The 13,374-nt window shown below is 46.4% G+C and overlaps 1 protein-coding gene across 6 annotated transcripts in view; it reads right to left on the bottom strand.

The window, feature by feature from the left end:
* Positions 1 to 13,374, bottom strand: part of nav3 (neuron navigator 3) — a 182,847-nt gene that overhangs the window by 7,344 nt on the left and 162,129 nt on the right. For 3 of the 6 annotated variants that reach the window (XM_088288882.1, XM_088288881.1, XM_088288879.1), the window contains 15 exons: positions 12,422 to 13,148; positions 10,804 to 11,232; positions 10,265 to 10,306; positions 9,264 to 9,421; positions 8,501 to 8,698; positions 8,161 to 8,213; positions 7,932 to 7,955; positions 7,072 to 7,095; positions 6,831 to 6,908; positions 3,980 to 4,063; positions 3,761 to 3,872; positions 3,464 to 3,591; positions 2,110 to 2,133; positions 1,520 to 1,686; positions 339 to 492 (listed from right to left, as the gene is read on the bottom strand). In XM_088288882.1, coding sequence (XP_088145008.1) covers positions 339 to 492; positions 1,520 to 1,686; positions 2,110 to 2,133; positions 3,464 to 3,591; positions 3,761 to 3,872; positions 3,980 to 4,063; positions 6,831 to 6,908; positions 7,072 to 7,095; positions 7,932 to 7,955; positions 8,161 to 8,213; positions 8,501 to 8,698; positions 9,264 to 9,421; positions 10,265 to 10,306; positions 10,804 to 11,232; positions 12,422 to 13,148 — 2,402 coding nt within the window. Of the gene's footprint in view, positions 1 to 338; positions 493 to 1,000; positions 1,088 to 1,519; positions 1,687 to 2,109; positions 2,134 to 3,463; positions 3,592 to 3,760; positions 3,873 to 3,979; positions 4,064 to 6,830; positions 6,909 to 7,071; positions 7,096 to 7,931; positions 7,956 to 8,160; positions 8,214 to 8,500; positions 8,699 to 9,263; positions 9,422 to 10,264; positions 10,307 to 10,803; positions 11,233 to 12,421; positions 13,149 to 13,374 lie in introns of all 6 variants that reach the window. The other 3 variants (XM_088288884.1, XM_088288880.1, XM_088288883.1) reach the window with 3 other exon arrangements.

The raw sequence follows: 13,374 nt of genomic DNA, 5'->3' as shown, positions 1-13,374 counted from the left end.
GCCGCTCAGTCGTGCTCTTCAAGGAGCAAATAAAAGCGACGACTTCGCCCGCATACGAGCCGCCTGCCGTTTGTGAGCCTTTAAACCGCTGGATCGGAATTACGGACTCGAAGCGCCTTTTTTGCACATCAAGGCTCGCGTTTGTGGCGGAGGTTAAGTCGGCGATAAGAAGCCTTACATGATCCGCACATCACAAGGGAGACGATCGGATTCTTAATTGAAGCAGACAACACAATCATCGAGGCTGTGCTTCGAATTAAGATCAACTCCCAAAAATGTGCCACACCAGCTCCCTCTAGTGGAAGGTAAAAGAATCACAGCATTTCACGGTAGCTCACCTGCATGCGATTCATGGCTTCTCGGATCTGGTCCAGGTGGTGGGCCGAACTGAGCGCCTCCAGCCGGATGTCGGTCAGCTTGAGCTCTTTCTCCCTCAGCTCGTTCTTGAGCTGCAGGATGATCTCGGCCTCGGCTTCGGTGCACTCGCACAGTCTATCACGGGCGGGGGGTGCGCACGGGGGGGTGGAGGAAGGAGGAGGGCGTCATTTTACGAGGTGTGGGGTGGGGGAACGACACAAATACAGAATGGAGACTTGAAAGGAACCAAGGGATGTGGCGTTACGAGTGACAACCTGCGCTTTGCGTTATCATTTGGTGCCAAGTTGGCGAAAACATTGACATGCAGATTATTCGATTAAACGACGACAGTATATCGACCGGTGATACATTTTGTTATTGTTCTCAATTCACACTGCACGGTGTTAAAAAAGGAAAAAAAATGCAACCAAGGTGCGCTAAACACACGACATGCTTAACTCACTCACTGCCATTGACGGATAAATACGTCAAAGATCCATTTTTTTCCACTCGGCTGATAGTGAATGAGTTAAAACGTTTGTTTGCGGTGACCGCAGCCTGTTTCTACTTTCTGCAAGACTAAGAACGTGCAAAGTCACACAAACACTTCACACGCACGCACGCAACGTTCCCGGCCGGTTACCGAGATCGGTGCTTGTAGACCACGTGACCGTTTAGCTTTTTCTTTGGCGTCCAAACGGAGGAGGACTCGCTCTCACAAAGACACTTGCTACGCACGGTGCGGGAGGGAGGAGGGGTGTAAAAAAAAAAAAAAAAAAAATCAATCAAGAAAAGGATGTGGAAAAGTGAAGGTGGAAGGGAAATAAAAGATGTGAAAGTATAGTGAGCATTGAGAAAAAAAATAAGGATAGAGACAACAGAAGAAGATGAAAAAAAAAATGTAAAAAAAAAAAAAATGACACCCTCTTCAATAAAGACGGTAATTGCACATACCTTCCACAAGATGGTAGCAAAGCACTTAGCAACACAACCCAAAATCTACCATGTACGCCATCATGAACCCACGTTACATAAATGACCAGATTCCGTCGTTAAAATTGTAAACACAAAAAAATTCTCTTTAAAAAAAAAAAAAAAAATGATTTTGATGCATAAGTCATAACAGTAATTTATGGAAGTGAGGATGCTCGCGGAGGCTCACTCGGTGGCGGAGGGCGACGAGCACAGCGTGGCGACGCTGCCCTGTCGGTTGTCGTGCTGCAGCTTGGGCGAGGACGGCAGCGAGTCGCTCATCTCCTCCATCTCGTCGTGGGCCGACTGCGACTTGGTCTTCTTCTTGCTGAAGGCGTGCTTGAACGAGCTGCGGAGCTGCGTGACACAAATAGACACCGGGGGTGGGGTCAGGGTTCAGTATCGCCGACGCAACAACCTCCTCGGTAAGACTTTCTATCGCAGGTCACCGTGCTGGTTTTTCCCAAGCAAATGCTCACGGCTGGTTTTGGTAAGAGGAAGGCAAATATCAAGGCTGTAAGTAGAATGAAATGAAGGCGGGAGAGGTGACTCAGCATTTTTTAATTTTTTTTTTCCCCCCCCATTTCTTTCTAAAAAATGAACAGGCAATGACGGGGCAGCTGTATCCATGCTGATGTTTCCAGAAAAGATAGAAGACAGGTTGCTTTTTTTTTTTGGGAGGGCAAAAAGGGCGCAACTGAAGAAGGGAGCAAATGACTCGGGAGGGAAAAGGGGGGGATGACGAACGACCATTGCGCACGTTCAAAGGACACAACTGACCTGAGCTGGGATGGAATCGGCCACCTGAAGATGCAGAACACACACACACACACACACACACACACGCCAGCTTAGGAATTACTGAACTGGAGTTATCAACATTTTACAGGAGGCGGGTATTTGTGAAGGTGAGACCAGGATGGGATGATTCATCCTTGGCTGAGGTTTGGTGTATCATCCCTACACTTTTTAAACTAAGGCATATATTTGACAGGAGAAAAATATTACAGCATACCTCCAGTCATTTAAAAAAAAAATGATATACTTGCGATGAATCACCAATTTTACATTGAACAAAATTGCCCAACTATTTGCATGCTATTTAGTAGTAGTAGTACTTAGTCGTGTGTGCGCGCGCTTGCCATGCACGTGTTTATGAGACCCAATGCTCCTGCCGTCTGCTCTTGGATTTTTAACTTTCACAGCTAGATGATCAAACCAAATTGCCCAGGACTTTTTCTTTCTCTGTCCAATGTAGTTGACGTCATGACGATTCCGGTTGACGGCATTTCACGTCAATGGCGCTCAATGAGTTAATCGTTCGTCATGTCATTAATAAATGAATTTCCAGGCTAATTAAGTGAAACGGGATGACTTGAGGTGATTTCTCGGGACATGTGATTGAGAATCGCTGCCTTGGTGTCCTGGAATCGTAAACCTATTTGTCTTTCATGGGTCAGACGAGGCCGCCGACTCATTTTCTCCTCATTTCGTTTCCCAGCGTCGACAGTTGCGCCGAGGCAGTATTTGTAAAAATGAATCATTCATTGCAGCTTTAATTAGGCGCTAATATGCATTTAGTACTAATGAGCCCAATTTAGCAACTGCAGAGACTGCAAAGTGGCATTGGCTGAGCAGAAAAAAAAAAAAAAAACAGCCACCAAGGAAGAGGTAGAGAAGTAAACGTCCACATCGGAGTCGTGTTTTTTTTTTTTTTTTTTAAAAGAATAGCGCTAAGTACGTATCCGGGGGCTTTCGGCCTTCCTTTGGGCGCATGCATGGGATTAAGAGCCTTCTAAAAAGCACTTTGACAGTCGCAAAAGCATTTGGCGCTTCTGCTCCGACTTCGCGACGAGCCCCAGAGAGTCAACAAGCACTTATCAAAAAAAAAAAAAAAGATGAGCATCTACGGCCTTGATATTTGGCTTTTCTGGCCATCTTGCAGTCTCATCAGCGTGCCGGCGTTTATATGAAATCCCAAGTGGTGCTCCAACAGTAATTGCCGGGCAGCTGACCCCATGTTGACGACGACTGTCACCTAGCAACTGTGATACGATGAGCCTGACGAGCGCATCCCGAGAGTGCGGCGCGAGTATGCATATGCGGTGCGTGTGCGTGTGTGCGTTCCACCAACCCAGTTCTTCTTCTTCTTCTTGTTCTTGTCCTCGGCATCCTTGCCCATGCTGCCCATGCTGGAGTGGCTGGCCGCGCTGTTGATGCTCGACATGCTTTCGGATGAGTGCTGCCGTCTGATACGTAGGTCTGCAAAAAAAATAAATTAATAAAACAAAATAAAATAATAAATAGCACACAATTTATTATCGATATGTCTTCACAATTTCAGTTTGGGCTCCTCTATTTCTGTGAATAATATTGATGACTATATATTGATGAGCGTCCTTGTTTGCGTTGACCGAATGATGTTTATTACCTTTATGGAAGTGATCAGGGCCGTTTAGCGCCACCTGTATGGCCGTCTGGGCGTCGGTGTTCTGGGTCTTCAAGGACTCTATTGTCTCCCTCAGCTCGACCAACTCGGTCTCCTGAGAGGAACCGAGAAGCACCGTGAGCATCTCTGCGTTTTTTTGTGACGTCTTAAATAGAAGGGAGTAGTGGACTCCTCCCCCCCCCCCCCCGCCCCCCCGCGCACCTTTTTCTCGGCCGTCATGGTGAGACTCTGCAGGCGACACGTCATGTTGCTCAGGCTCTTCTCAAAGGCGGCCACCAGGTGAGACTGCAGACACAAGAGTGAGCGTTTGCACGAATTTAATAAAGGAGGTCTAAACGAGTTTGGGATGCGAGGTGCAGAAGCTTTGAAGCGTGACTTGAACAGGAGGTGGGCAGTCGCCCAGGCAGTTTGAAAATGCGCAATGACGGCATGTTCAAGAGCAGGACTGCAATTCCCTGAAGCATCTTTAGACGTTTTCTCCTTGACTGCTAAATAGCACCTTCGGAAGTTGGATGTTCAGACAGCGGAGAGACAGGCGGGGAGGAGGAAATCAGAGAAAGGCCGAGTTTAGTGACATGACGCCATCTGCTCCCCTCGACCTGCGTGTGTCTCGCAGGTTGTTTGACCTTGTTTCATCAAAGTTTTTGATAGTTGCTGAAGAGTTTTGCTGAATTGTTATTTGAAAACTCAATCCTTCACTAATGTGCTCTGGTCGAAGCGACAAAAGTGGTGGTGCCAAGGAACTAAGTTGAAGTGCGTTAAGGAGATTCATGTGGTGCGCTTTGCCGCCATCCTGTGGCATCTTTCGTATTGCATGTTGAAGTGAGTTGGGGAGCTTTGTAGGGAGTTACTAGTGATTAATCGAAAATCAATTGAAACCGATTAAAATATATAGCAAATGCAGCAATGATAAACAAACGATTCAATTCAATTTATTTATTTTCATATTTAGTTCTGGCGCCAATGAAATAATGAGAAGACAAAAATGTAATTAAACTGGTAAAATTAGTCCGTTTTTTTTTTTTTTTTTATAAAGTTACAAAACGTTACTGTTTGTAACAAGGACAAAATGCAGATGTTAAAACAAAAACATCTGATTCATTAATTTCGATTCAGAAAAAAAATCGAATCACGGCTCGAGTGAATCGTTTCATGTCACTCATGCCAATAATTGAGCCACATTTAATCAGTTTGTTCCTTCATCCGATCAACGACATCACTGGAGCGATTATCTGACGTCTCTGACGTTACCTGGCCCGCAGTTACGGGACTCAGTGATTGTGATTTGATAGCAACCCGAAGACTCCCGACAGAGCTGCTGTGACTCTGCGAAAACGTCAAGCAATGACAGCAAGCAGCCTGCGGCAACGCAAAGTCAAATAAAAAATCATCTCAACTTTGCACTTGGCGACTGAGGAGAATACTGATGGGCGGCAGATGGCAAATCTATTACCGAAAAAAATAAATAAAAAAATTATATATTTATCGATATATTTTATTTTATACTTAGTAATCCGTCCATAATCCAACGTTCAAAATAGTTTGACGCTACCCAAAGGGCGGCGCTGGACATGTCATCTCATCTCAGTGGATTTCAACGAAAGCTTTTCTCCTTTTAATAAAAAGGCAAAAGCCAGAAAAAAGATTTATCTTTTTTTCCTCCCATACATTATAAATCCACTGGTGATTCGCAACACAACCCCCCCCCCCCCCCGTCGACCCGAGGAGGCATTGGTGGGACGACACATGGCTGAACCATCCGTCTTGTTTCCTGAGGCCGTCCCCCAGCGTTGCCGTTGGCTGAAGTTGATAAAGGGCCGGAGCGTCGGCGTGAATGAGGTAAAGTTATCAGCGTTAGTGCTGCCAGCACACCGCCGCAAGAGGCGTGGCGGGAGAATATCAAGGACATCTATCAGACTGAGACGCTCTACTCAGCCACTTCTCGGATAAATACCAAAGCTAGAAAGGAAGACGACCCTGAAGAGCATCGAAAACAATAAAATTTGAATTTAAATTGTCCACATCTTAGAAATTCATTTTTTAAACTATGTTGGGCTCCCCCTAGTGGTACTCAAAATGATCACTGCCTACAGTTCAATACATTTCATCTTTAAAGGGGGGAGTCAACCTCCCATTTTTTAATTAATTAATTCATTTTTTTTTAATAAGAATATGTTCTATGCAGCCCCACTTGTCAAAACACAGCATTCTGATTAATATCGCAGTTGCGGAATTTGAGTTAAGCGGCAACATCCGCCACTTTTTAGCCATCTCGGGGGGCGGCCATTTTGTCACTTTCTGACGACTGAAAATGACATCACAGTTGCTCAGGGCTCAGGCAACGACCGATCACGGCTCACCTGTTTTCTGAAGCTGATCTATAATTGGTTAACCCCGAGCAACTGTGACGTCATTTTCAGCTGTCAGAAAAAACAAAACAAAATGGCCGCCCCAAGATCGCTAAAAATGGGTGGATTTTACTGATTAAGTCATATTCTGAAAATGTCTGAAAATTTAGACGAGGCGCACAGAACATCTTAAAGCAAATATGAAGTAAAAGTGCAAATAACATCTCTCACCGTGACGCGCTTTTAATTATGAAGTACGAGGTGCTTAAATTCCACACAATTCTTCCGTGAATTTCGTTATTCAGCAGAACTTTTAATGATCCGAGTCAGACAAAAGCGAACGAGCCGGTTGCCATTGAGCCGAGCCGAGTCATATTGTCGATTTAGTCGAAAGCAAGCACGACAACAGGTTCCACTGTGCTCCTTTTTTCACGGCTGACACTCTTCATTTGTCCTCATCTTCCACCCGCCGTGCCCGTCTGATTCTCTCCGCTCGCTTCACTTTCCGGGGAGTTGTCGCCCTAAACAAATCCTCGCCGTACGAAAGCGACTCATCTCCGAACACAAAAGCCGAAAGCAAACAAGCGGAAAGGCTCGATTGAATGCGTGGAATTTTCGAAAGGCTTTGGCGCGTGTCTCAAAGATTTACGTTGCAAAATCATCATGCAAAAATCCCCGTCGTGATGGGAGGTGAACAAACTCACATTGGCAGCCAGTTGCGACGTCAAGGTCGCGACCTTCTCTTGAGACGCGTCCAGCTCGCGACGCAGTTTCCGGATTTGCTGGTTTGGGGACAAAAAGAGGAATTAGGAATAAAAAGTCAGGGTGAAATACCTCAGCGTCCATTCTGATAGCTTGAATGCAAAAAAGTTACATGCTGACACTGTGTGGGAAAAAAAAAATAAAAAAAAAAAAAATAGAACGTAAAGTGTGGTGGGGGATTACCGTGGAATTTTGGACTGTTTGGCCCTTGATTGAAAAGAGAAAAGTCAAAATTAACATTTTGTCGCATGCCTCCACCACACAAGGATGAGGCAGGGGAGACAAAGGTTATTACAGGTCATCGTGCCGGTGATCACGGTTAAGGAGTTAGCCAGCGATGAACGCTCCGAAGAATTGGTCAAATCGTATTTGCAAAATTGCTAATTCAAGTTCATGTCACGGAGGATTCGCATCTTTGTCGCAAATTTGTTTTAATAGCATTTAGTGAAGAGTACGCTTGGAGTGAATAAGGTCAGACGACATCGCCCGTTTTACACTTTGCCACGGGGAGAGTCCACTTAGCTGTATTTGCCGTTACTGTTTGATCCAATGTTAATGAAAGCAAAAAAAAATAAATACAACAGGAGCAGAAAAGAACACAGACAAGAAATGGGGGGGAACAGAAAGATAAGGAGAGTGTGAGAAGGAGCACAAAAAAAAAAAAAAAAAATGACTGACGCTAACAAAACTGAAAAGCGATGCGGCATAAAGTGAAACGACTGCAGTGAGCCGTCATCAGCAATGACATCACTGCGCGGTTTGAAAGGTTCGATCGCGACGGTCCAACCACTTTAAATGCAGGTTATGAGTACAATGTTCAGATTATTATTTTCGGGAAAAAAAAATATTAAAAAATTAATATCACATTTTTTTTTTTTTTTTGTCTGTGTGTAAACCAAGTCATTGTTTTGCTTTGATGGACAAACACAAACAAAAAAAAAATAAAAAGACAAAGAGACAATAGAAGGCCAGCCATCGAAAAGGCACGAACATGCATTTTACTTCAAAATATTACGAGATACAAAAACGTAAAACTCTCTCACCTCCGAGTGGGCCTTCTCCTCGGTCTGTTCACACAAAAAAAAAAACAAAAAAAAAAAACACAAAGAATCGACATTTTATCTCACATTTTAATTACAGTGATGGATTAAATCACAAATACTAAATCAGATGAAAAAAAAAAACACCCAATGATCTTCCACCTGGTAAGTAAAACTTTGCGGCACATATCCATCATTTTTCGGTCCAATTCAGGAAACTCAAGCTACTCACCGCGGAGTATAAGGAAGACGTGCTGGACACCAGCGACAACGACGATCCGTGGACTGCCAAGACAGAAAAGGTCGACGTTGAACTTGACAGGTTTACACAAACTCATTTTGAGCGTCATCTCTGCTTTTGTTGGTCAGTCTATTTGCATGGTGAGTAATAGCTCGGGTGGCGCCGGGGAAACCCATCAGGCTTGTTATAAAGCTGCCCTCCGTAAGGATGTAATGTGAGGCGCCAATAAAAGACTTCTTGCACAAAGGTCATTAAATGCGCTATTAAAGCGTATTGATGACAAGACGGGCCTTTGCAGAACCTGGCCGTTAATTCTAATGGCCGCCGTTACCTTCATCGGTGCTGTCTCTGAAGGAGCCCGAGCGGCTGATGGCGCGAGGCCGGTCCTCCAGGGAGGTGGCGCTGCCGCCTAGCGGGTGGCCTTCGCCGTACAGGTCGAAGGAGTCCTGGGCGGGGATGCTGTTGGAGCGGCTCATGCTGCTGCTGCTGCCTGCTGGGAGGTGGTACTGGCTGATGTGAGTTGGGCTCACTGGCGAGAACAAGAGCAAAAAAGACTTCTTAGAATACTGCCAAATTCATCTCCCGTTATTACGGATAAGAAGTTTTAATATATATTGACGTATCCCATAATTTCATCCAGTGGTCCCGAATCACCACTTTGGACCGGGCCGCACAGATAAAAGAAAAAAAAAAACAAAAAAAAAACCCTGCAGTTTATTTATTATTCCGGGCTGAAAAACAATTTTATTTCCAAAAATGACCAGCTAACAGTCTCGGTTATGATATGCTAATATTAAACCCCACAAGCTGGCAAAACGAGTTCGACACATGTTGGCTAAAATGTTAAGGACTTGTGAGAACCGGTCCACGGCGGAAAAACAGTTGGAGACCACGTCCATTAGCTTAATGCTAACACATAATGGAAATCGCCATAGACATGCTAGCAAATAGCATCTATGTGGTGTTGCTTCAAGCAAAGATGATTTGTACACAAACGGTGCAGCAGCACATGCAGGCATACATTCTAGTACCACACTCGCACTGGAACGTAACATCAAGCTGGAGTTTACATTTTGGAATCAGCGCAGACTCACACAGGTTGGAGTAGTGATACTTTCCAGTGGCGGTACACGAAGCGCCGGGCGGAGACATTGGGGACTGGCTGCCCGAGTCCTGAAGACCTCCCGTTGAGTGCGACCTGAGCCACTCCATCCCGTCTTCGTGGGACGTCTGCCTAGACGACGGCGGGTACCTGGAATCCACAAAGGAACTAGTTGTCAGTTTTCAAGAGGTGGGAGGTGTTGGGGAGAGGGGGGGGGGGGGGGTTATCAGTGATGGGATGGGTGCAAAGGCATTCACGGCTTAAAAAAAAAAAAAAAAAAAAAAAAAAAGCATACAGTCGAGGCATACTCAAGCATAAAGATGCATGCATCAGCATACGCTTCCAGAAACGTCTTCTCTTCCCCGGCTTTGCGAGAACGAGCAGCAGAGGGCCACCTTATCACGCACCCAAATGATAATTGAGTTTACGCTCGTCCACTTCTCAGCTGCGTTCGCCTTACAACGTCCTCATTAGTACGCGCGTCACATGTGACCCTCGCTCCACTGCACACGCCGCGTATGTCCCGCTCGTCAAATGAACTAGCCAAGGGTCAATCTGGAAACTTCAGCGCATGTGTTGCAAATTTGTGAATTCCAACAACTAAACGTGATTATGATGCGTTTGTTTGTTTCGTTTTTTTTTTTTTTTTCATGGGCAAATGACCACTCGTGAGATGTCGACACAACAGACAACATGCAGCCTGCATTTTAACTCATTCACTGCCATTGACGGATATAGACGTCAAAAACAAGCATTTTCACCCGGCCTGCTAGTGAATGAGTTAACTGTCAAATCCCAACACAGCAGAATTTGGAAGTGGAAATAAGATGCCAATGGCAGACATAAAACCAAACAAAAGGAATTAGCCATCTATAATGTGCTACTTTCCTTTTCCCTGAAATAGTCTCATGCATATAAAACCGCGTATTAATACATCCATGCAGTTGCGTGCAGTCATATTCAATCCAAATCTAGGCTGCAAACTTTCTATACCTCAGTCGCTTTTTGGGAAGTGTGTTTCTGTCAAGAGGCATGCTGTTAAGACAGAGGATGAGCGCGTTAGATGGGGGGAAAAAAACTAAACAAAAACAACAACAAAACAAAAAAAAAACACGTTACGCACACCACTTGAGACCAGAACTACTCAATGGGACTGGAGAGCAATATTATTAGTGCACTGATTCCCAACCTTTATTGATATACTTTCCAGACGTCGTGGGGACTAAATATTTGTATGAAATTTGTGAAAAAAAAAAAAAAAATCTGAAATTGACCATATTTGGACATAGCAGGTTTTCGCCCGACCTTCTTCCGGATGGATTTTGGGACCCATTAAATGGAGTTGCGGCACACTTGGTTGGAAATCACGGCACTAGTCGAAAACAATAATGCACACTTTAATGAAGGCGGTTATTTTAAAGTGTGAAAACCACTCCTGGAGGTTTTTCTTTTGTCCGGATCAAAGTCCATCTTGGGTTTTGTTTTTCACGCTCCTAACATGAAACATTGCAAATGATTCAGCCCAATCTTACCCCTCGGACAGGGTGGACTTGACACTGCCGGTTCTCGTAACCTTGGGCCCGTGGTGGCCCAGAGGCAGATCAATGGACTCGGAACTCGTGTGCAGACTGCTCATGCTTTGGCAGCTCAGCGTGTCCTTGCTGCCGGCGGACGAGCCGCAGGCAGGCCAGGGCCGAGCGTTGGACGGCAGCGAGAGGCCAGAGGCCGGGCTGGAGGCCGGCGAGTCGCCGCACAGGAGGTCCGGGCCTTTGCCGTACAGCGGGCTGCTGCCGCCGCTCAGGCCGCCGGCGCTGCCCAGACTCCCTGTGCCGGAGGAGGGCGAGTCCAGACTGGCCTGCCTCGCCAGAGTACCGTGCGGGCTGCCCAGGATTGAGGGGCATTTGCCAGAGTCGGGCGTGCCCGGGGAGCTGGCCTTGCTGCTGGCTTTGGTGCCAAACAATCTGGAGGTAGATAGGTGGGTGCATTTAGAAAGGCTCAAACGGGGAAGCGGAATGCATACGCGGGCGTATGACAGTAATGCCAAGCGCATAGGAATCAGCAACGCACACGCACGTGACTAAACACAAAATGACACGTCTGTTCCTGACTTAAAAGAACCCAATCTGGCTTGCGGGCGTCCACATATGCTCACGCAGCCTGCAACTCAGCATGCGCCAAAGCAATCACAGCAAATAAACAGGTGACGCTACCTTGAGACCATCTTAGAATGACATGCAGATGAAAAAAAAAAAGAAAAAAAGAAGCCGGCTCGACAGATCAGATGGGGCGGACATGTTGGGTCGGGCATGCATACCGAGAGCGCTTTTTAAACGAGCCGGAGATTGGCGTTGCGAGAAACTCCCGGCTGGTGTCTGCTTGCATCAAAGAAGCTTCGCTGAATGAAAGGCCGCTCGTTCATCATCGGGGTAACAATATATTTTAGCGCCTATTTAACGGTCCTTGACGGCAGCGCGGCCATAAAATCCTCCTGTGGAGTTACTCAAATATGATTTCCTTATGATATGTCTTCTATTGATTTTGCTCCGACCATAACAGACAGACACAAATATTCGATCCAGCCGATCTGAAATATTCGATTGTTCGGGTATCATGATATTAAAGTTACAGCTCGAAAATAACCTTTTGGGTGAGTAAAAACCCTGAAAAATTCTTTAAAGTCATTATGAACCATCACTGGTGAGCAATGTTGTCCTTGGGGCTAACAAGTACCCGCTGGCACTTTTTTTTTTTTTCAGGACAAAGCGCATGAATCAGAGCAGAAATGCATCTGAGTTTGCAGTCTCTTCCGTCTCGCTCCCTCCCTCCTCCATGAGTCCATAAGCCCTCCCATTTCTAATCGCCGAGAAGGAGGGGAAAAAAAATTGGTGATAGGAGGCGATGAGCTTCAGAGTGGTGGTTCATTTATTCAACTCTGGAAGCAGCCAATGATATTGTGCGCCGCTTAGATGTCACCTCAAGAAAGGAACGAAGAACTCATTACCGCTGTTTATTTTTTTTTTTAAAAACAACGGTAAACCGTCCATCAGCCCATGTCTACATGTAAATAGACTTAAGACGCATAATTAAAACTGTGGCACTCGGTGGATAAAAACAGAATGAGAGTGGCGAGGTTGTTTTTGAGTGGCTGACCTGCGGAAGGTTGGCGAGGCAATGTCAGGGTACTTGGAGGCCGGCTGCCTGAGGCCTGTCTGGCTCGTTGAAGTGGAGGTGGGGCTGGACTTGGGAGAAGTGGACAATCCCGGATCCTGCTCCATCACCGTCACTTTCTCCTTATCCGTCTGGTTCATGTTGACCGGACTGGAGCGGTCCGAGGTCACCTTCCCGGCATCCCTGCGCTTGGCTCCACCCTGGTTCACCGCGCCTGCGCCGGCGGACTTGCCGCTGACGTTGGAGTCGATGCTGCTGGAGCTGGAGCGGTGCCCGCTGCGCCCCGCTGCCGCCCCACTGGACGATTTGGCCGGTCTGGGTAGAGAGCGGTATTGGAGGGACACTTTGGAGCCCCCGCAACTGAGCAGGACGCCATCGTCCTGAGGCTGGGAACCATCCAGGCTGGTCTTCCGCACACCACTGATGCCAGCGCCTTTGCCGAGGGCGGCGGATGATTTGGGCGCCTTGCCCAAGGTGGCTGAGCCACTAGCGAGCGTGGCGCCACTGGAGGTGATCAGGGTCCCACTCGGACCAGGGATCTTCTTGAATCCAAAAGAACTCGTGGCAGGTGGGCGTCCAACACCAGACGGGGGTTTCTTGCCCTCATCTCCGCTGCTCTTACCAGCATCGGAGGGGGAACGTTGGATCCCGGAAGAACCCTTGGAGGACACCTTCCCTTTCTCCGAAGCCTTGGCATCATCGGTCTTGCCTGCCGATTTGCATAAAGCGTATTTAGCACAAATCCAAAAAACACCTCCGCAGATTTTTAGCCAACACTTGTTTCTGTCAACATGTGGCCAGTAGCCAAATTAGAAAATCTGCTGAATTGACTCAAAACTTACAAGCAAAGGAAAACTCTTTTGGGGCATTGTTGAACACATACATACGGATATAAAAAGTCTACACACCCTTGTTCAAATGATTTAGATATTGTG

Source organism: Idiotropiscis lumnitzeri, chromosome 2 (genome assembly GCF_059441095.1).
Source record: "Idiotropiscis lumnitzeri isolate Australia: NSW breed Sydney's pygmy pipehorse chromosome 2, RoL_Ilum_1.0, whole genome shotgun sequence".
NCBI classification, from domain to species: Eukaryota; Metazoa; Chordata; class Actinopteri; order Syngnathiformes; family Syngnathidae; genus Idiotropiscis; species Idiotropiscis lumnitzeri.
This window is presented reverse-complemented; position numbering and strand designations above follow the sequence as displayed.